The 21,122-nt window shown below is 46.7% G+C and overlaps 3 protein-coding genes across 13 annotated transcripts in view; 1 reads left to right on the forward strand and 2 right to left on the reverse strand.

The window, feature by feature from the left end:
- Positions 1-7,617, reverse strand: part of FANCD2 (FA complementation group D2) — a 60,277-nt gene extending 52,660 nt beyond the window's left edge. For 5 of the 6 annotated variants that reach the window (XR_012675047.1, XM_075159144.1, XM_075159145.1 and 2 more), the window contains exon 1: positions 7,129-7,260. The gene's annotated coding sequence lies outside the window, so the exon portion shown is untranslated. Of the gene's footprint in view, positions 1-7,128; positions 7,328-7,527 lie in introns of those variants that run through there. The other variant, XM_075159143.1, reaches the window with a different exon arrangement.
- On the forward strand, positions 951-6,661 carry EMC3 (ER membrane protein complex subunit 3). The gene is made up of 8 exons (XM_075159165.1): positions 951-1,193; positions 1,375-1,432; positions 2,221-2,314; positions 3,053-3,157; positions 3,866-3,947; positions 4,099-4,178; positions 4,778-4,860; positions 6,414-6,661. Exons 1-8 carry the CDS (start codon positions 1,039-1,041, stop codon positions 6,540-6,542), a joined length of 786 nt encoding a protein of 261 aa, XP_075015266.1. The 5' UTR covers positions 951-1,038; the 3' UTR covers positions 6,543-6,661.
- Positions 7,618-11,892: 4,275 nt separating the features above from the next.
- USP4 (ubiquitin specific peptidase 4) overlaps positions 11,893-21,122 on the reverse strand; it is a 43,716-nt gene continuing 34,486 nt past the window's right edge. For 2 of the 6 annotated variants that reach the window (XM_075159149.1, XM_075159148.1), the window contains 9 exons: positions 18,710-18,901; positions 18,054-18,142; positions 16,859-17,074; positions 16,713-16,783; positions 15,944-16,059; positions 14,895-15,044; positions 14,048-14,151; positions 12,355-12,443; positions 11,893-12,232 (listed from right to left, as the gene is read on the reverse strand). In XM_075159149.1, the coding sequence (XP_075015250.1) occupies positions 12,131-12,232; positions 12,355-12,443; positions 14,048-14,151; positions 14,895-15,044; positions 15,944-16,059; positions 16,713-16,783; positions 16,859-17,074; positions 18,054-18,142; positions 18,710-18,901 (1,129 nt within the window). In that variant the 3' untranslated portion in view covers positions 11,893-12,130. The other 4 variants (XR_012675048.1, XR_012675049.1, XM_075159151.1 and 1 more) reach the window with 4 other exon arrangements.

Here is a 21,122-nt window from a genome sequence, read left to right on the forward strand (position 1 = left end):
ACACCAACAACAGGAAGCAAACCGAGAAAGTATTGAGGAGCAATTGAGGAACATTTTTCTGCTGTACAGGTTGAGATTTTAGAGCTTGTCATATTTAAATAGCGTAACACATCACTTTTTCTAAAATTCAATTCCTCATAAAACAAGGCTTAGCTTTTCTTTCAGGTGCCAGGCAAACTAAATGGCAAGTTAAACTGAGTAACTAAGAGGTCTCAGATGGTGTCCACCGATCTAAACTTGTGATCCTCTCCCCTGCCCAGACAAAGCTACAAAGGATTAGCAATTCAGTATTCACGAGCCCGGCCACGTCAGCCGACACCGTTCATGTTCCTGACCCCGTACAGCTGCAGGAAGAGTTCTGTCGGCACAACCCCCCGACTTGTCCTCTTTCGGTGGGTGGCAGTGGTTAAAAAGAAAAAAATAAACCTCGGCTCACCTTTAAAGCTTAAAAATTATTTAAAAAGAGATGCCTGATCATCTCATGCTAAATTTCAACCTCTTGGCAGAGGCTATTAAAATGAGTTACACCACATATCAGAGTGGAAGTGGAACAATTAAAAAAAAAGAGGTGCGATGAGCCCGCAGCAGCTCTTCCGGACCCGAGGTGCAGACCGAGAGCCCACGCCGAGGGCCGCTCCGGGCAGCCCTCCCTTTATCAGGTACGGAAATCCCTGCGGCAGCCGGCCTACCTCACCCGAAGGTTTACCGGGCGCTTACGGGGCGCGCAAAGGTTTCATCGCCCCGAGCCTGTGACACCGGCTCCTCAGTCAGGAGAGGCCTCCGCCTCCGGGGCCCTGCCGCCTCACCGGCGCCGCGGCGCGGGCCGCGCTGGCCCCGGGGCAGGTTCGCCCCCCGCTCCCCACCGCCCGCCGGGACGCGACCGAGCCGCCGCTCGCGCTCGAGCTTCCCGCCACCGGCGCGCGGTGACGTCCTTCCGGCGGCGGCGGCGGCAGGGCTGGGCCCGGAAGCGGAAGCGGAGCCGGGGCCTGGGGCGGCCCGGTGGCGGCCGGAGCCGGGTCCGGTAGCGGCAGCGCCACGATGAGCGAGCCCGAGCTGCTGCTGGACTCCAACATCCGGCTGTGGGTGGTGCTGCCCATCGTCTTCATCACCTTCTTCGTGGGCATGATCCGGCACTACGTCTCCATCCTCCTCCAGAGCGACAAGAGGCTCACGCAGGAGCAGGTGTCCGACAGGTCAGGGCCGCCGCCGGGCCCCCCTCAGCCCGGGCCCCCGCGGCGCCGCCGCCCGACATCTGCCTTTCCCTGGGCGCCCCCGGCCCGGCTCGCCTCGCTCCCGCCCGCCGGGCCGGGGGGGCAGCGGCAGGCCCGCTCCCGCCTGCGGCCGCGCCGCTAACGCGACGTGTCTCTTTTCCAGCCAAGTCCTGATTCGGAGCAGAGTCCTTCGGGAAAACGGCAAATACATTCCAAAACAGGTACGGGGCTGCGTGAATGGCCTTGTGCTTTACCAGGAGGGTGCCTCGGGAGCAAGCACAAAGCGGGAGGCTGTGCTGGCGCCGTGCCGGGGGGAGCGGAGCTCGCGGGGACCAGGCAGCTCCTGCACAAGGGCCCGGTGGGGCCGGGCGGCCTGGCTGTGTCTCCCCCAGCCCTGAGCACTGTCTGGAAGTGCGGTCGGTAGCAGACGCTTAGGAAACCTGGAGACGGGACCACTCTGCGTGTCCTGTTCCCTGACATTTATGTTAGCTTCCACTACTTGGTGTTTTAATTGCATACTAAAATGAGGTCTGCATCCAGACCATCGTGTTTAATATCAGCCAACAAATTCAGAGGGATTTAATAACAGCTTGGGATAACGGGGTAGTCACACAACGTCAGCTGTAACGTTTGCTGAACTAAAAATCAGTGTTGGCTCAGTTGCTGCCAAGTATGTGTATTGTAAAATCGGGAAGTCAGCTGCGGGGAGTGAAAATGTCCAATGTATTGGTATCGGTACTGAACCAGCAAAAACTTCGCAGAAAGCGCTAAAAGCTCTTTAATTAATGTGGATTCCTTTTCAGAGAATTCTTAGAATTATTTTAAGAATTTTAGAAAGCTGTACTCTGGATCCAGGGAAACAGAGAAGTGAGGCGCTTTAGAGCATATGGGCAGTGAAGTACCTCTCCAAAAAAGAAGGATGTGTTATGAAAGAGCATGTCTGAGCAAGAAATAATGCTTCTGTCCTTTCATTTCTTACGGTGTTGGCATTGGCTCTTTTTGTTTGCAGTCTTTCCTGACCCGGAAATATTTTTTTAATAACCCAGAGGATGGATTTTTTAAGAAAACGAAAAGAAAGGTAGTGCCTCCTTCACCAATGACAGGTATGTTAAGGTACCATAAATATAGCCAGGCAGAAAAACTATAATTTTCTGCCAAGGTAGGAAGGTGAATCAACTTTGCAAAGAGCTCAGTGAATGTGAGGGAGGGGGATGGGACTGTGCAGCTGGGTATTGGGGAGGCGGGGGGAGCGAGGTCCCTCTCTTTGGTAGCAACGTGTTAGGTCACTTCATTTTGCTCAACTTCAACCTCCAGCTGCCTGCAGTGTCTCACGAGACCGTGACCACCTCAGTGTTGCCAGAAATGGGAGGTCCTGCTCTCACTCGTGTCCTTTTGTCAGTTTTTGCACCAGCTCCTGCAGGACATTCTCTAAACCGATTTAACTTATTACCATGGCCAAAGACCTCAGCAGCAAATTAGCTGGGTAGTTCATTGTCCCTTTTCTAGCTAAATCAGCTCACAGAGGCGTCAAGCAAGTTCAGTGATCTGGAGCAAGGGACGGGGTCAAACACAGACAAAGCAGCTGGGGTCAGACACAGCAGAGAACACAACACCCTTTCGGCGGCGGCAGCAGCAGCCACTGCCACACTGGCTGCTCATCTCATTTTGCAAACTATTGTACAACAGTGGAAAATAATATATATGGGATAGATAGTGAGATAGGACTGTTCTCTCTCATGCAGTTTCTTAATTAAAATAGCTGATCTCGGGGAAGTAAAGTAATGTTTTGTTTCCCTTTATTGTGATACACTGCTACTTTACATCAAATCCATGATTTGCAGATCCTACCATGTTGACAGATATGATGAAAGGGAATGTAACCAATGTTCTGCCTATGATCCTCATCGGTGGTTGGATCAACATGACATTTTCGGGATTTGTCACAAGTAAGTGTCTGGAATAACACAGCCCATGGGTCTGGCTGTGTTTCTGATGATGACCTCGAGGGTCTGGGCTGCATCAGAGATTTGCTTCTCTACCTGAAAGCAGTCGACTGAACACAGCGTGAATTTGGCTTGTGGCACTGCCGCTAGTCAGTCCATGAACCACATTGATTTGCTTGCTCCATAGCAAAGGAGGGAAAATTGTTTTCAGAGTACCGGCCACGGTCACAAAGGAAATAGCTCGTGTATTCGGGAACAACTGTAGTGGCAAAACCAATATTTAAATGTATTAAAACTGCCTAAACTTCAAGGTCATACAGTGGATTTTCCTCTGAACCGGTCCAGGGAGTTGGTTACTGTGTAATGCAGGGTACACGCATCCAAAATACTTCCTTAAATTCACAGTTCTTTGTTTTTTTTCTTACTGTTTATGTGATAACTGTTTCCTCAACAAAAGACATTCCCCTTCACAGTCACTGAAACAATACCTGTGATGGTTTGGCCATCTGATTAAGTTTCAAAAAGTCTTTTCATATTAAAATAAATACAGAACTATGGCTTTTTCAAAAGTACATGTTAACTTGTTATTGTATGCACTGCATTCAGACTACATTAGATTTAATAAAAGAACTATCTACTCACTTTGCCATTTGCTTTGTAATTATGTAGTGTCACTTTGTGAAACTGGGCTTTATTTTTTTCATCCTGCAGCAAAGGTCCCGTTTCCTCTGACGCTGCGTTTTAAACCGATGTTGCAGCAGGGAATTGAACTGCTCACTTTAGATGCGTCCTGGTAAGCCTGTGTCCTCGGCAAGCAAGGTCCAATACTCACTTGGAAAATTGTGAATGTGTTAATAACCCTTGAATGGTCTGTGTGTGCTTCTGAAATGAGATCACAAGCCAGCTTTGAACTGAAATCAACCATGCTTGTTCTGATTTATCAGGGTGAGCTCTGCTTCCTGGTACTTCTTGAATGTGTTTGGACTCAGAAGCATTTATACTCTCATCCTGGGCCAAGATAATGGTAAGACACTGTCATTTCTGTGAAAGAGCTGGCTTCTCCTTCCATGGGATGACTTCCGAAGGAGGCTGGGGAAGGATTTCTAAATTTCCAGCCAAAAAGCTCTTGCAAGCCTCCCTCACTTCTGTGAGGTTATTCTCCACTGGCGCAGTTTGACATCACCTGCAGCAAGTACCCAAGTCTTCTGCACCAGCCATTGGCTGAACTTCCGTGGTAATTACCCCGTGCTTTCCTTCCCGTCAAATTGGCGTGCAGAAATTTTGCTCCCAGGCTTGCTTTTATTTCTAGCAAGTATCAGTTTTAAGGAAAGATTTCTTAATGCTAGATGCAGGGCAGGTCAGATACTGTTTCTGGGGATACTGGGAATGTAGAAGACACTATTTTCCTCAATTTGTCTGCATATTTTATGTAAATTTAGCTAAGATGTAGGGGGTGAGAACAAGATGTCTTGTGAGAACTCTTCCTGGCACGTTAGTATTGCATGCTGGGTGTTTCTGCAACTTTCTAGTCTATAGCTAGAAACCAGCCTGGTGGCACTGTGCTCCAAAAAATGCTGTTTAAATGACACAAATAAAAATCAACCTCTTATTTCTCTTTTGTAGCTGCAGATCAGTCTAGGGTGATGCAAGAACAAATGACAGGGGCAGCAATGGCCATGCCAGCAGATACTAACAAAGCATTTAAGGTACAGTATTCCCACCTGCATTCCTGTTTGCTGTGAACTTACGGGATTGTAGGCTATATGTGACTCAGCCTCCCCCCGCGTCAAGTAAGGGAATTGCTCTGGATTCCTGTTCCTAAAATTAGAGCTGACAACTGATGAAGGGTATAGACGTTGCCCTGAGTCTGGCAGAGCCCTAATACCCTGAAGTAAACCTGATTAGTTAGTCATTGCTGATACAAAAGCTGAATTCATGTGCCATCTTCTGCTTTTGCAGAGGAGGATTTTTTATTTCCCGTGAGATCTAGTTCCAAAGCAGAAGCTGGCTCCCAAAAAGTTGTGTTAATAGTGCAGCTGAGCACAAGTCCAGCAGGGAGATGATGGAACTTGGGTAAGAAAATCAAGTAAGCGAGTTAGCTCAGCGGAAAGTCCGTCAGGATTTGACTGTGTCTTGAAGTTCTCCTAAGCAGTCTCTGTAGGCACTTGCTTATTAGACTGCCTCTACCTTTCACAACCCTAGTTTATGCATGAAGGGAAGGTCCTGGCTTCTGTTTTTAGGTACTATAGTAGAGATTTATCCACACACAACCTGCTGCCTGGGAAGTCAGGATGGTCTGCTCCTGCAGTTTCTTGTATTCAGTAACCTTCCTGGTTAAAAAAACCCACATCACCCAGCCCGAGGCTCAGCCGGGGAAGAGGGTGGCTGCAGTTTGCAGCTCTGCTGGAGCAGTGACTGTTCTGTCACAAACTGTCAGCACTGAGGTGCAATTCCAGCCAGTACCGTGCGCTCTCCTGGCTCACGTCCCTCCACTTCCTTTCCAGTACTGCTTGTCCAGAGCAGTTCTGCCGTTCAGCCTGTAGGGACCTAAACCCGCTACATGGTCCCCAGCAGGAACAAAGAGAGAAAGCCCATACTACAGAAGCAGCGTTCTGCCCAAGAAATAGAAATCTCGTCATGGGTGTCGCATGACGTGATTACGCAGGCTGTATGCAGTTTATTTCACAATACTTCCTGGAGCAACACTTAATGGACTAAGAAGAGGAGAGAAAACAAGTAGCGGGGGAGATCATTCTCCTATTTAGGATGAAATTCTGTTCTTAGGTCTTGGGTTGCTATGAACACCTGGCTTAATGAGTTAATACACTCTGCAGCTCCAGGGGGCTTGTTGGTTGGAGAACAGTCTAATGAGGCACATCAAGTCTGTGATCAGTTGCAAAATTTTTGGCCTGTAACTGTTTTTATCAGATGTCTCTAAACTAAAGAATTAACTAACCCCAAAGCACTTGACCCCCCCAGAACAGAACTGGCTGTGTTTCTAGAGACAGCCGTTCTAAAAGAAATGGACTATTCCAGAGAGTCTTCAAAAAGTAGATAATGTAATTTTTCTAATTTCTATGAGGTACTTGTATTGACCAACTATCTAATACCCAATTAAGTGTAAAAGACTGACAGGAGTGTCAGGCTTTTAATAGAACTTGTTGCAGTTTTTAAGGTAAGCACTGCTTTGCATAGTTCTTGTCTATCTACTTTAATACTGTGTTGCTTTCCTTTCTCTACCTCTTTATTATCAATGCAGACGGAATGGGAAGCTTTAGAATTGACTGATCATCAGTGGGCCTTAGAAGATGTAGAAGAAGAGCTCATGGCAAAAGACCTCTATTTTGAAGGCATGTTTAAGGAAGAACTTCAGACCTCCATCTTCTGAATTTGCAAATACGGTTTTGTCTCTTCTTGTAAAAGTAATTTGAAAAGAAATCTGTTACTTAAAACTATATAATGTATTTTAGCAAGGCTGAGAATAAAAGAAAAACACCGTGTTCAGAACTGCAGTTACCTAACTTTGATTTGAGCCCAAGGCTCTCGGTGTGGGTTTCCAGCTGGAGTTCTCTTTCTCTTCCTGGGAAATGTATGCTGGAGAAAAGACCTAAAATTTGTAGTTCTAGTACACGAAGAACAAGCTTGCTTGAGTTAAGGAACTTAAAACTTTATGAGACTGAAAAAGTACAAGCAGTGCCTATGTTTCTGAGTTTAAACAAATGCATAGCTAGTTATCCTTTGCTTTTGAACAATTAAGACATTATCATCACGTTAGCAATTCAAAACTGACTTAGCAACAAAGTAACGCATCTTCAGAAGCGGCATGGGGATTCAGTTTCTGAAAGCGGTGGTTGTCCTTCCTCTTTATACTTTTTCCTGCTACGGTAATTGGGGTTTGAAGCTTTCTCAGAAGAAAACAAAAGCAAGAGGGAGATACTCACCACTCGCCCACAGCAGAGCATGGGGCAACTCACCTTCCTCTTGTATCCAAGCCTGCACCAAGGCTCCCCAGTGCTGCAAAATCCCATCTGCTTTCTTCTGCCCTGGCCAACCCGCCGGTGGACACACCGCTGGTCACAGGGGCAACTTCTGGCCCCCTCTTTGCTGCTTTTGTTCCCGGACAGAACAGCTCCCCAGAGGTCTTTGTGTAGCGGAGAGCCAGAGATGGCATTTCTATGCAGAGGCAGCAAACACACAGACTATTTCCCTGTTAATTTAATCCTTCCCAAGTCCCTTTATAAGCACCTCAGATGGCCCACGGAGCCCCTCCTGCCGGCCACACTCGCAGCAGGAGGTGCACCTAGCACGGGTGCCTGGCTGTTCCCTGTAGCCCCCGTTCAGTTATTTACTGTGCCAGGTGGGAAAACAAATACCTTGTTCTAAGCCTCCTGCCTGGACATCTTCTTGCACTGCAGAGAACACGGAGCAACTGTTCCTGGCTTGTCCTTCTGCAGGAGCTCCTCAGGTCTCTCTTCCCCAGGGAGAAGAGTCCGAACCGGGGGAAATGCTTCTTAAACAGAAGCTCTTCCATACTCGTGGCTGTTATTTTTTTTCCCCCTCTGTATTCTGAGCCTTTTTTTTCGGGGTGAAATTGCACACCCTCTTCAAAGCAGGAGCTGAGCCAGGACTGAGACAGAGCCTGTTCTCTGTTCTTACCAAAATCATCTCCCCTCTGAACAGGAGCCTTAGTTCAGAGATGTTCTTTTCTGCCTCAGAGACCCCTTTCCTGAATGCTAATACCAGTGCTTCACTGACAACACAACTTGTGTTTCAGGTTATTTTTCTCTCTTTTGCAATGGGCAACTTCATTTCACTTCATGCCCTCGGCGTTCTTGCATAAGCCGTTCCTGCGAGCCTGCTGACACGGAATACCCGCACAGCTCTGCATCCGAAAGCTGCCACTCTGCTTTCCCTTCTGCCCGTGATGGTTTCATGCCACACTTCGGAGGTCAGCATTTCACAGCGAAGGTCACCATCTGCTGCTCTACATCAAGGCTCTTCTAACCCTCTCTGAGGCTCCAGCTAAGATCAAGCTCCTCCGCTATTACACTGTAATTGCAACATGAAGACTTCAAACTTTCTTACTGGAGCTTTTCAGCCCACCTTGACCTGCACGATTTTGACAACCCCCCAGAGTCCCTGCAACGCACACCAATGCCAAATGCACACAAGCCTTGCATTTAACTTCCTCAGTCTTTTCCAGCCTGCTCTCGTATACGTGTTCAGGTTGCCTCGGGGAGGAAATTGCAGCGACTGCAGGACAACTATTTCAGTGGTACAGCCACAAGCAGCCCTGATAGCCCTCGAGAAAATGGACAGAAGGAAGGCCAGGACCCCCCTGAGATCTGCAGAGGAAGAGGAATGAGGAAGAAGCTGTAGCTGAGGCTGCCCAGTGCCACAGAAAGGCAAGGGTGGGCTTTGCTACGGCACCAGGTATCAGCAACCCAGCGCCGCAGGCAAGAAAAGGCAACCCTGGAGCGAGCACGAACTCTCAGATGCGCAGAGCGGTGCAGGCAACGGCTGCTTTTCTCCCAAATCCCCACTGGCAGAGCAGGGCAGGGTTGGCTCCACAGGACTCGCCCTCCCCCAGCTGAGAGAGCCCCTGGAGCACCAGGCATCCCCACAACCAGGAGTCTCAGGTCACATAATGAAAGCTGAAAATACAACAAAACGCAGTTTCAGTGCAAACCACTCTTTAATTTTCCTCTTTGTACAATAGAGCCAGCCACTTACAAAGTGCTAGTCTAAAAAAAACCAGGTCTGGTATTACAGCACACACACACCAGCCAAAGCCCATCAGCTCAGAGGCAGAGAAAGTAAGAGCTGGGCCACTTTTTCTGCAGTACAACAGAGTCTGTTCAGCATCCGAGCATCGGAGATTTAGTCCCACTGATGCATTTCTCAGTGTCAGCACAGGTAGGGAGGCAAGGAGGAGAACAAAGGCTATTTCAGACTGATTTTTCTTTTAAAAAGGTCTTTTACTTCCCTCCCTTTCCTCTCTTCCCCATTTTGGAATGCCCGCATGATTTTTTTTCAGGGTAAAATGAACAAAAAAAATGCTGATCAGAGTAATTCAGTGCAGTGCTACAGCTTAAAAACTGCTTTTTGGATGCTCCCCCTCAGTAACAAGGAAAAAAACAGAAATACAATATTAAGAATTGTAAAAATCCCAAACAATGCCAAAACCAGAACAGCAGAAGCAATTAAGCAATTTTGATCTCAAAATTCAAACTTCAATGCTTTAAAAGCAAAATTCCGAAGAGGATGACAAGCCTAGTGTGCCAGCTAGAGCAGCCCCCCCTCCTCCTATCGCCTTCCAGCGCCCTGGCTAAGGTGCCGCACTGTGCTGCCCTCCCCTCCCAGTGCTCGGAGCAGGAGAAGACAGCGAGTGGCTGGCTGGGCTTTTGCTCGGCTGCAGCACAGCAGAGCTGCAGGGACAGGCACACAATTTCCTACGGGGCTTGTTGCCAGGAGGCGCAGAAAGGGAGCTAAGCTGGCGTACGTGGAGTTAAATGGATGACCGCTGTTAGGCTGACCATCAGAGAAGGTTATGGTCAGCAATGAAGCCTCAGGGACTGTGCAGAGAGGACTGAGTGGCTGCAAGCATGCATTTTCGGGGGAAAAAAAGGAGGGCAGTAGCCTGTCTTAGCCTTTTGCTCTGCCAACGCACTTGGCTCCAAGAAGGAAAACCCTCCTGTATGGTTCACCACTTGAGCTAGATCTTTCCCTAGAAAACACAGACTAAGGCTCTAGATTTTTCCCATTTTTCACATGGAAGACCAGTTCTCCACTGAGGACTGACCTATCTAGTGCTCACAGGAGTCCTCATTCAAGAAAAAAGCTGGACTTGAGTCCTACAAGTAACACAGACCATACAGGAGGACAGAGGGAAGAGCATTTGCCAGTTACACCAAAAGGATGGAGCAAAACTATTGAACAGCTAAGGCAAAGAGAGACCTCAGACAGGACTGTCACACCTGCAGCCTCGCAGAAGATGACAGGGTGGGGGATCTAAAAGGCAGTGCTCAAGAGAGGAAGAGAAGGGCTGAAAGAGCAGTCCAAAAAAACGGAGAAGTTGCAAGAGAAAATCACAGAATCATTTAGGTTGGAAAAGACCTTTAAGATCATCAAGTCCACCACTAAACCATCTCCCTAAGTGCCTCATCTATACGTATTTTAAATACCTCCAGGGATGGTGACTCAACCACTTCCCTGGGCAGCCTGTTCCAATGCTTGACAACCCTTTTTGGTGAAGAAATTTTTCCTAACATCCAATCTAAACCTCCCCTGGCACAACTTGAGGCCATTTCCTCTCGTCCTATCACTTGTTACCTGGGGGAAGAGACCGGCCCCCACCTCGCTCCAACCTCCTTTCAGGCAGTTGTAGAGCGCGATGAGGTCTCCCCTCAGCCTCCTCTTCTCCAGGCTAAACAACCCCAGTTCCCTCAGCCGCTCCCCATCAGACTTGTGCTCCAGGCCCTTCACCAGCTTCGTTGCCCTCCTCTGGACACGCTCCAGCACCTCAATGTCCTTCTTGTACTGAGGGGGCCCAAAACTGAACACAGGATTCGAGGTGCGGCCTCACCAGTGCCGAGTACAGGGGCACGATCACCTCCCTGCTCCTGCTGGCCACACTAGTTCTGATACAGGCCAGGATGCCGTTGGCCTTCTTGGCCACCTGGGCACACTGCCGGCTCATGTTCAGCCGGCTGTCAACCAGCACCCCCAGGTCCTTTTCCTCCGGGCAGCTTTCCAGCCACTCTTCCCCAAGCCTGTAGCGTTGCCTGGGGTTGTTGTGGCCGAAGTGCAGGACCCGGCACTTGGCCTTGTTGAACCTCATGGAGTTGGCCTCGGCCCATCGATCCAGCCTGTCCAGGTCCCTCTGCAGAGCCTTCCTACCCTCCAGCAGATCAACACTCCCGCCCAGCTTGGTGTCGTCTGCCGCATTACTGAGGGAGCACTCGATCCATTGCATTGGGCTGTCATCCTTACAGGTGACACTTCTGGGGACACAGTGCTGAGCTTTGCTGGAGAAAAAGCTCCAAGGAGCCACATACATGAGCAAAGAAGGATAAAAATGCTGCTGTTGCACAAACCGTAAGAGAAACAGTGGAGGCAGAAAAGTGCTTACAGAGCAGCCTGGAAGTGAGGGGTGTAGGAGATGAATGGAGAGGACAATATGGATGATATTTTTTCTGCAGAAGAAAGGGAGCCAGAGCCAGAACAGCTGCCACTGCTGTGCGGATCAGCCTGCACATATGCCATACCACAGGCAGCTATGATTTGCTTCCGATGAAGTTTCCAACATTACAGGATTCAGTGTTCACATGAAGAAGGCTGAGTCAAAACTGCCCGGAAGAGCCTCAAAAGCATCGGTGAAAGGACACAAGAAAGAGAAACCTTTGCTGCTTAGCAAGGGGACCAAGGTACGATGGCAGAGACTGCAACGGACAGGCCAGATGTACAAAGATTTGAACTGAACTTCCAGAACGGCTGCAGCAAGCCTCCCTGACACAGGCAGGGCCCAACAGCAACACCAGAGAGATGGCAGGAAGCCCCCATGCCGATTCACAGAATCGTACCCACTGTCCTCCTCCACGGGCCCCTGCAAGGCTCAGCTGTGACCTGGCCTCCAGCTCAGGCTGTACTCTCCCGACCCCAGCTACAACCCTCAGCCCAAGACCCACAGCCCCAGCCCAGCTCAGCTCCGACCCCTGCCTCTAGCCACACAGCTCAGCCAGATTTTAAAAAGAACTTTATTGAAGCTCCGATATATATTATTTTTGGCCTCTAAATACCCAAGTGTCAGCACCTATTCCTGGCTCTCCAGTGCTACTCTGCAACCCCCAGCACTGAATCTTTCAGTGCTAGATTTTCTGCTTGACTCCTACAGAAGGAAGAAAAATTTTCAGATGCCTCAGGCATGGCTTTAGAAGAGCGACCGCTAACATGGTGGCCAAGTGCTGGAGGTGATGTTTAGTTGGTATCCATGCCGTCACACTCTTCTTGGGGAGGAGATGGGGAAGTATGTTCCTCACTGTTTCGGCGCTGATAAAACAGCACATACGCAGCTTTTGTCTACCAAACAAAGAAGAAAACCATCTGAAACAATCCACGCAGCTTGGCTGGAAATGTAACGCCCAAAGCAGGGAACCACACTTTCAGCACAAACTCAGGTTAGCCTCACGCCAAATACTCACCACTATTTGGTCTTCTGAAGCCACCGATACACTGCTGTCGTCAAAGTAGTACCACTTGTCATTCACTTTGTTCTTTGCGTAGGCAGTGTCTGTCAGGAGAAGAAACTGCAGCTCAGCACTCCAAGGAAGACCAGTAAGTTACGCCACGCCAGCTGCGCGGCACCAGCGATGCTCAAGACTCAAACTGAGCGTGCACAGGAGGCCAGGAGCTAGCTTTGACATTAACTACCCCAAACCTAGTTCACCAACATACACATCTTCCAGACCATGCTAGCTGGTCCAGCTAGTCTAGAACCACGTCCCACATTCCAGACTTACCCCTGATAGCTGAGATATAGGGCAAAGAAACTTAGGAAAAAAATTACAATGCTTTGTTCACCCCCCTTGAGCCAGAGCTTTCCCAAACACACAGTTTAAGACTCTGCATTTTCACATTTTTCACATGAAAGAGAAGTTTTCTGCTGGTGGTGGATCTGACCTAGTGCTTGCAAGAATCCTCACACAAGAAGGAAGTTGGAATAAAGTCCTGCAAAGTCTCTTCTAACCAAGACTGCTGTGACTATGATCTCCAATCTCAAAACATATCCCCCTTCAGCTAATGCTGTCCTACAGTGACACGCCCGACGAGTTGAGCACATCCACTGCCAAAGGAGAGTTCGTCATCCTCTCACAGTAAAACGCTTCTGAGTGATTCTAGAAGTGACACCTACAGCATGGATCTGCACAGATACCGGATACAGGGATCTCCACCTACAGATGCATTTCATCTATGCTACAACAAAACCAGGGACAGAAAATACAGACTTGTCATGTATCAGTCTTGTCATATATAAAAAGGGGTTTTTTTCCTCCTGATGGCATGACATTTTCCCTGCTATGTGAGCCCTTGTCAGTGCAAAGGTAGAGACATTCTACTGCAAGCTAGTGCCAACTGTGCAACCGAGAAGTCCCAAGAACTACACATTTGTTTGTGACTTGTTTTAGAAAAAGTCTGGAACAAAGGAAAAGGAAAGAAGAAAGAAGTGCTTTAAATTGCTATTGCAGCAAACAGAATTTAGGATAGGAAATGCAGAAAGGCATCAGACCCAGCTTCATAACAAGGTATGCCCTCTGCTCTGTCTTCCTGGCCTATGGGCGACTGCTGCTCGTCATACCTTGTCTCACCACCACTGAGGGAACCTAGCAAGCTCCGGCGTGGCTGGCTCGACTGCTGGCAATCTCTGCTCTGCAGCTGTGGTCTGCACCCACACTGGACAAGCAGCTGCCCTCTGGCATGCTGCAGGGCAAGCAGCTGAGTCTTGGCGCTGAACTGACAGTTTACGCTGAAGACTCTCCCCAGCACTCTCCAGTAAGAAGCTCCTTTCCACAAGTGCACGTTCGGCATCAAAAAATCTTGACTCCACTCATAAATTGGGGAACACCATCACACGCTCCAGTGACTACTAAGGTCCCACAGGCATTAGAGTCAGACCACAGGCAGCTGCAAACTACACAAACTGACTAGCTGCTCTGCAAATCCTAACAGAAGGACATTACCTTCCAATATGACATTCACCTGCATACAGAACACAGACAGTTTTTGGACCAGACACCCTTGGTGAGGGCTGCTGCACGTCTCCAACACACAGAGCCCTCCCATGACCCCTCTGCCCACGTTTGCTTGCACACAAAGGACGGAGAAGCAGTTACTCACAGTGGCCTACTCCCATGGCTCCATAGTGATTGGAAACTGCAATGAGGTCATACACATATGAGCCTGCTCTTGGGTCGCAGACAAACTCAGACATGTTTAAACCCCTGGAAGGAAATCCAAAAGTATCAGTACACCCGTAATCAGCACTTTTTAGAAAGTGATACATGACACCAGTGAAGCTCTGCAGGCAGGCAGCACTGGTGGAGAAGTGCTGCACTCTGCTGGTCAACGCCCAGATGTTATTAGTGTAAAGACCAGACATGTTACCGCTCCCACACAGGGCAGGTGCCAGTAAACACATCAAGCACTGCCAAAAGATTTAGAGGGAGGTGCTGAATAAAAGACAGTTCAGAGTGTCCCTGTGTAGGCATGAAAAGTGAGACAGGAGTAGTAAGGAATACACTTCATCCTGCAGCAGGATGCTGACAAGCAGAAACACAGGATGAGGCAGGCTTTCATCTTGTAGTTGTGCAATCCTCAGTACTACAAATGCAGCTCTGCCCAACAAATTTGCCAAATTCTCTGCAGAAGTTCTCTTGGTTCAGCAGAATCACATGGGTTTAACCTAATTTCAGAAGAAACAGTACCTCCTAGTAACTACTGCTCTTTGAGATGTGTAGAACTGGTTAAGGTTAAGATTAACACACACACACAAAAAGAAACAACCAAACCAAAAAAAAAGAAAAACACATCTGAACTCATGCCTGTTGTCTTGCAGTTCAAACCCGGAAGACAGAGCTGTTCCAGTTACAACTTCAATAACAAGCCCACCCAACAGTAACATCAGAAGTAGATTTCTCTTGACCAGCTTCTTCAAGGTCTTCCTAGCTTGAGGGAAGAATCCTACCTGATAGGGAATTCCACAACAGTGTCAAGTTTATCCCTCCAGTATCTGCTGTATGAGAAGCGTTTTAAATGCACTACCAAAATCCTGGGCAAAGACCACAAGTCAAACTTCTTTGTGGCCTGTTGATGTTTCTTACAGTTAGGGCAGTACCTGAGGAAGGAATAACAAACAAGCAAATGAATAACTACGTTAAAAGAAAAGCTTCTGGCCTTCCATTAAAAGATGCCTCAGTAGCGCAGTACAGTCCCTGCCTTACAGAAGGCATTTTGGCTGTGGAATATGCAGGTGAACACGCTTCCTCAGAGGTTTCCAAACTGCAACTTGCTTTCACTTTATAGGCAAAATGTCTTATGGCATGTGTGTTAACTGAACATTGTACGAAGATTAATTTTTCTTTTGTAAATTAAAAAAAAAGGTTTAAAGGTCCCATTACTTCTTTATTGTCTCCTGATGCAGCTCAAACAGCTAATAGTTGCAAACAAATCTGTAACATGTAACTGGAAATTAATAATAAAATCACCTACTACACTATAAGTTATTTTCTTACACAGTTAGCAAATAACCTCCAAAGATCTTCCACACACAGAGTAATCACATTTTGGTCACTGAGGATCTGCTGTACCTAGCCCCTCTGGACTAGGGATTTTTGGTAGAGTTAGGAGTGGGTCAGGACTGGTTCAAGCTAGAAGTAATACAGGATTAAACCCTAAGGTAGCCGCATGCTTTCACTCTTCATTTCCACAACTGTTTCCTCTGACACTGTCTGGAAGACAGATGTATGCTGAGGAATTAAAAATAGCCTGATCTTTGGAAGCTACATGCCCATTGCAGCTTTTTTTTTTTTTAATGAAGGCAGGAAACAAATACTTTTTATTAACCCACATCTGCAGCCTATTGAGTCAGTGACTTAACACAGAACTGATAGACTTCTCACAGATGAAGACAAAAGGCCAGACCTGGGAAATTTTCAGAATCCCTTGGCAAATAACGTGAACTCAAATAGTTGTGGAGTTTTACGATAAACATGGCAGGCAGATAGAGGCTCTTACCATGGGTCATGTTCACCAAGCGTTTCCATAGTGGTGAAGAGCTCTATGCAGTCTCTGAGGGCTACCACAGCTTTCTTCTTCTGTGGTTGTAATGTACTTCCATGTTTTTCAAACGCCTAGTGAAAGAGATGCGTGCTTTATTCAATTCTACGTAGTCTTTAATCCTTGACATCAGGAAAAGGAACACGCTCACCTTCACCATGCTGCCTATTTCTGTCCCCACCTTCCCCACCCACACAATCGCCTCAAGCTTCCAGCCACTCCTTTCTTGTGTTGCGAACAGTCCGCAAGAGAAAATATAGTATGTCCTTACTTCAAAGTTGGTGGGGTTTGAGTCTTTTGCAAAAGACTAATAGGTTATTCTGTTACAAATTGCAAAAGACTAATAGGTTATTCTATTACAAAACATGATCCAGCAGAACTCTCACAGAAAGAATACTAAGCTTTCTACTAGGCTCTATGAATTTGGTTTCAAGTTTCTTTCAAGTTTTGGGGGTTTGGTTGGTTTGGTTTGTTTGGTTGAGTGAACTATGAACTAGACTACTTAGTTTTGAAATTAAAACATCTACTTTTCAGAACACACTGGAAACAGATCAGCAATTATAGATCTATAGACCCTATCACTAAAAGATTTTAAGTAAACACACCTCATGCTGGTGACTCCAATTTTTATGAAGGGAGCTACACCTACATTTCACCATTTACTGTAATCTTTCAAGTACCATGCAAGTATACATATAGATTATTTATGAAAAGAGCATATTACAACCTGTGCCTCCTGTTCATCAAAAAGTAGCCTCCGTGTATCAGAATCCCAGTCAATAGCAAGCGCAGAAAAAGCTACAAGAAAGAAGAAACATTTTTTGCAAAGTTGTAAGGAGAAGGAAGAAAAAAAGATAGCAAGACAATAATTACCATTCAGTTTTAAGATTTTTCCTTCTACAATGGAGTTTATCTCAGAGGTCCCAGAAGAATTCACGAGGCTAAAAGTGAAATGCTGCTTCTTGCAAGGCTGCAGGTCTCTTGCTGACTCGATCTGCATACAACCCTCAGAGTGGCAGGGATCAACTTCTGCCAGCTTTTCCTTGCCTTCCTGTCCACCATCCTGATGCTCCATCTCTTCAATGACACCTGGCAAAATTTAAAACAAACACAACATTAAAGAGCTTCAGTGAAAGTTTAGACTGACACCTCACACTGACAGCTGTTTGCATAAGCCTGTTATGACACACACTGATTACTCAGAAAGTAATGAAAAGACATGCAGAAGAAGAAATCTGTGCTTGCTAACCACTACATCCAAAGTTGTATTTTTTCCTTTAGCAGATGCCAGGTACTGTGCTTGGTTTTATATCCTAGTATCAGACACGATGGAGAGTGCTCAGTTCACAGTAGGTTAACAATCACACCTTCTGACAGCACACCCTCATAAACATCCCAAGAGAGAATCAGCAAGCTTGCAGTTGGGTGTCTTTACAGAAGGGAATATGTAAGTCTCCAGGAAAGTTATTTCTATTCTTTGGGCAAAACGGGCAGACTTTTTTCCCCATTTAAAATTTCCCATTTAACTTGTTCCAGTTGTTACTCTCACAGCAGCACAAGTCAATCATTTCAAAGAGGAAAGGGAAACATGCATTTGCCATCAGCGTTAAAAGCTTCCTTGGAAGTATCTAACCTAGGAATGAGACCTCGTGATTCTACGTCCACGAATAGAAAATACCATTTCCGCTTTACTTCTCCAGAGCTTGTCTTGGTGACCAGCAGGCCAGTTTTCATCACCAAAGGGCATATTAGGAAAGGAGTTGCCTCTGGAGGGAGGCACCTGAACAGCTAATAGGGAAGCAAGGACTTCCCTAACATTGGTCAAGATGAATGCACACCACACCTTGCTCTCCTGCTGCTGCTTACGCACATCTGATCTCCCTTGGAAGGAAAACGGTCTACAAAAATTCTCACCATATCATGCAGAAGTCCTATGCAATAGCATGGTTTAATCATTGCCAAAAAACAATCTGCTAGAGCTTAAGCCAAATACAGATAGCACAAACCAAAGACTAATAAAAAGCTTTAAGTGCTGAGAAGCTTCCAGCCAATTTTGAAAGGACTTTACCTTCAACCACACCATTGGAGCCATTGCAGGTTCCTTTGTCTGGGCAGGGTGTAGAGTATTCTTCCGCCAAAGGGAGTTTCACATAGCGGCTAAAGAGAGGGAATATGTTTACCACATAATCAATCATACCAAAGCTGTACATCAGAACAACAGCACCACTCTCCATCACCAGTTCTTGCTGTCCATTCCCCCTCAGCAAACTGGAACCCATCCTGTAGAGCACCATTTACAGGCCAAAAGCTCTCAGAATGAGTCAAACAACAATTCAGTAAGTCTCTGTTCTCACTGCTTGTTCCAAGTTTTACTGGCAGTAGATGCAAAAGGCAAAAGTCAGTTATGGTGGCCCCATCTGAGAGCCCTGAAAACAGCCTGAGTTCTGCTCCTGACCCGTTTTGCAACACCAAGCAGATAGCTTCCCTTGCGGCCACCACCAGCGTTATCTTACAGCCTGCTTTTACAGAGCCCAGAAAACCAGGACCTTGAAATGTCCCTGGGACCTCCAGACACTAATGCAATGCAAATCCCGGTTTATACACCACACGCAAATCAAGGAAAATTCTTCCCGTTAACAAGAATGCAGTAATTCTATTACAGTGTAATTGATTAAGCGATGACTAGAACTTTGCATAGGATTCAAAGGTACAGACGTGACTTACCTGATCTGCTCCAAAACCACACTGTACAAGTGATCCACAGTGAGCTTGTGTTTCGGCACAGATATTAATAGTGGCTGACCAAAGAGTACGGTCCCTGAAGTATTGCTGGATTGCCTCATTGTCTTTTCCCGAAAGTAAACAGAGAGAGTAACATACTCCGAGCCATCCTCGCTTGGCTTGCAAACTTCGTATCTGTTTGAAAGACAGGTATTTCCACAGGTTATTTCCACTGCCAAGAAGCACAGCAGGTAGAACCAATATGAACTCAGTCCAACAAGTCTCTCCACCAGGTCCTCCTGAGAAGGACAAAAAGGGTTGTACTCTGTCTTCATGCTACAGAACAGTTTCCTGAACACTTCCCATGGCTCACAACAGCACAGGATACGTACCTACTACCGACTCGACTGTCACCATCCCTCTGGCTTTACTCCTAATTCACATCCCTATTGCCACTCACCTCTCAAGACACTACTCTGACAACTACATGTCGCTTCAACCAGATCACAGTGTCCGTGAAAAATACTAAATGCACTTTGAAATCCCTCAGACAGTGTTTGCTTCCTCTGGAGAAAGAAACCCTCTTGATACCTTGGGTCTTGCATTCTCCCAGCCTCTCGTACAGTTAATGGCCTGAGCTCACATCACTGAGCAACCAACGTTTCAGAAAACCAAGAGTTTGGAAAGATCTGCTTCACTGAAAAATCCAAGGACAGTAAATACACAAGAAAAACATTCTGGAAGAAAACAAACAGCTCTGAAGAACAGTGAGGAGACTGAGACACAGCTTGTGGTACTGGGCAAAACAGCAAATGAGATATTTGCAGATGTCAGAGGCAAAAGAAACCACATGGTCCAACACTATCACATTGTTCGCTTCAGAACTATTCATTACAAAAGATTCATTTTCAGGAATGCCAAGTCACACTGCTCTTTAATTTGGTGATTCACCTGTCCCAGACTTATCTTAAAACTGAAAGAGAAAGAAAGATTTCATGAAAGACGTCACTACTCGTAACGACCAAGACCAGAATCACATATCTGAATGTACCAACTCCTAACAGTTCTCTTACATTAGACAAGCCACTTCCCTTCTCTCAAGAGCCAAGAAACACTTTTTTATTCCTGTGTTCAAAATGCCCTTGTAGAGCAGGGAGGAAAACAAATTTCAGGGTTGTAGTTCTGCTCCAGCCTACTTAAACAAAAAGGGATCCCAGCTTGGGGCCTGCACTGAGTCAGTAGAGTTCATGAAGAAAAATATCCTTCCATAGAGTCCCAGGCCAGCCCACCAAGAGCATTGGAGATCAGAGTCAGCGTAAGGCAGTCCAACGCAAATGGCTGTTGAGGCTTCCTAGGCTGTCAATGCTATTCAGCTGGACACCAGCACCGGATACAGTTCACACCTTCTAAAGTTTCCTGAGAAATAGCACCACAAAGAGGTGAATTATTTTACTTAGCACTGTTCAAATAACAAAAGAACATACTCAGTCCAAGAGTATCATCTACAGTTAAGTCCAGGTCCTATGAGACCCTTAAGCCAGACTCCTATAAAACAGATCAGTACACAACATGCACACGTTCCTCGACATTCTTGTGACTGCCTCTCACACCACCTACACTGTGCTCTGCAAGCAGCAATTAATGCAGCCCCCATTTATACTCCACCCTCGTGCACCTGAATGAAGCCCTGCCGACACGACGGAACAGATGGGACAGAAAGAAAAAACTAAGTATTACCCATATGCAGGTGTCATCCATCACAAACAGACAGCATGCTGTACCCCTGTAACACTCTGCAAAAGAGCATCTCGCACACTTCTCACTGAAACATAACAAATTCGGTTACTCAAGTGCCCCTCTACCCAAGTCCACCACAGAACAGCTTTTACATACTACTTTACATTAGAGGCAGACATATCAGAATCAGGATCTGTCACTTTCTGAATCTTTTGAGCAACAGCCATCCCTTCTAAAACAAAAATCGAAGATGAAATACTTTATCTATGGTTTAAGGAAGGCTATAGAACTGATACTGGGAATTACTGGACAATACACTGTAATTCTGTATCGTACAACTTAATTGAAATAATAGAACATAAAGATGATGCTACACCGGACTGCACAACATGGTTTTGGAAGTCAGAGTCATTAGCTCAGCTGCTACCACACTGCTGGATATTGCCTGGTTGCCTTTATAATCCATGACAATTCTGAAAAGCATCTGAAAACTGCTAAGCAATAGGGTAGGACTTGACCAGTCTTCATCAGCGTTATGAAGGCTTCAGGTCTGTGGTTATAATTCAGAAGGGAGGCAGTGAGCAACGAAGTAGGTAGCTTTTGTTCCCTTGCAAACTAAAGTTAAGCAAGTGCACAGCAGCATGAAAAGCTACAGAAAGACAAGGCAGAGCTACGTGAA

The sequence above is a fragment of the Calonectris borealis genome, chromosome 10 (genome assembly GCF_964195595.1).
Source record: "Calonectris borealis chromosome 10, bCalBor7.hap1.2, whole genome shotgun sequence".
NCBI classification, from domain to species: domain Eukaryota; kingdom Metazoa; phylum Chordata; class Aves; order Procellariiformes; family Procellariidae; genus Calonectris; species Calonectris borealis.

Bases quoted from the DNA above. Each gene is read 5' to 3' on its own strand.
- EMC3 (XM_075159165.1), top strand. From the start codon at position 1,039: ATGAGCGAGCCCGAGCTGCTGCTGGACTCCAACATCCGGCTGTGGGTG. The intron at 2,315-3,052 runs GTATGTTAAGGT...CATGATTTGCAG, and splicing joins GCCTCCTTCACCAATGACAG to ATCCTACCATGTTGACAGAT. The intron at 4,861-6,413 runs GTACAGTATTCC...TTATCAATGCAG, and splicing joins ATACTAACAAAGCATTTAAG to ACGGAATGGGAAGCTTTAGA.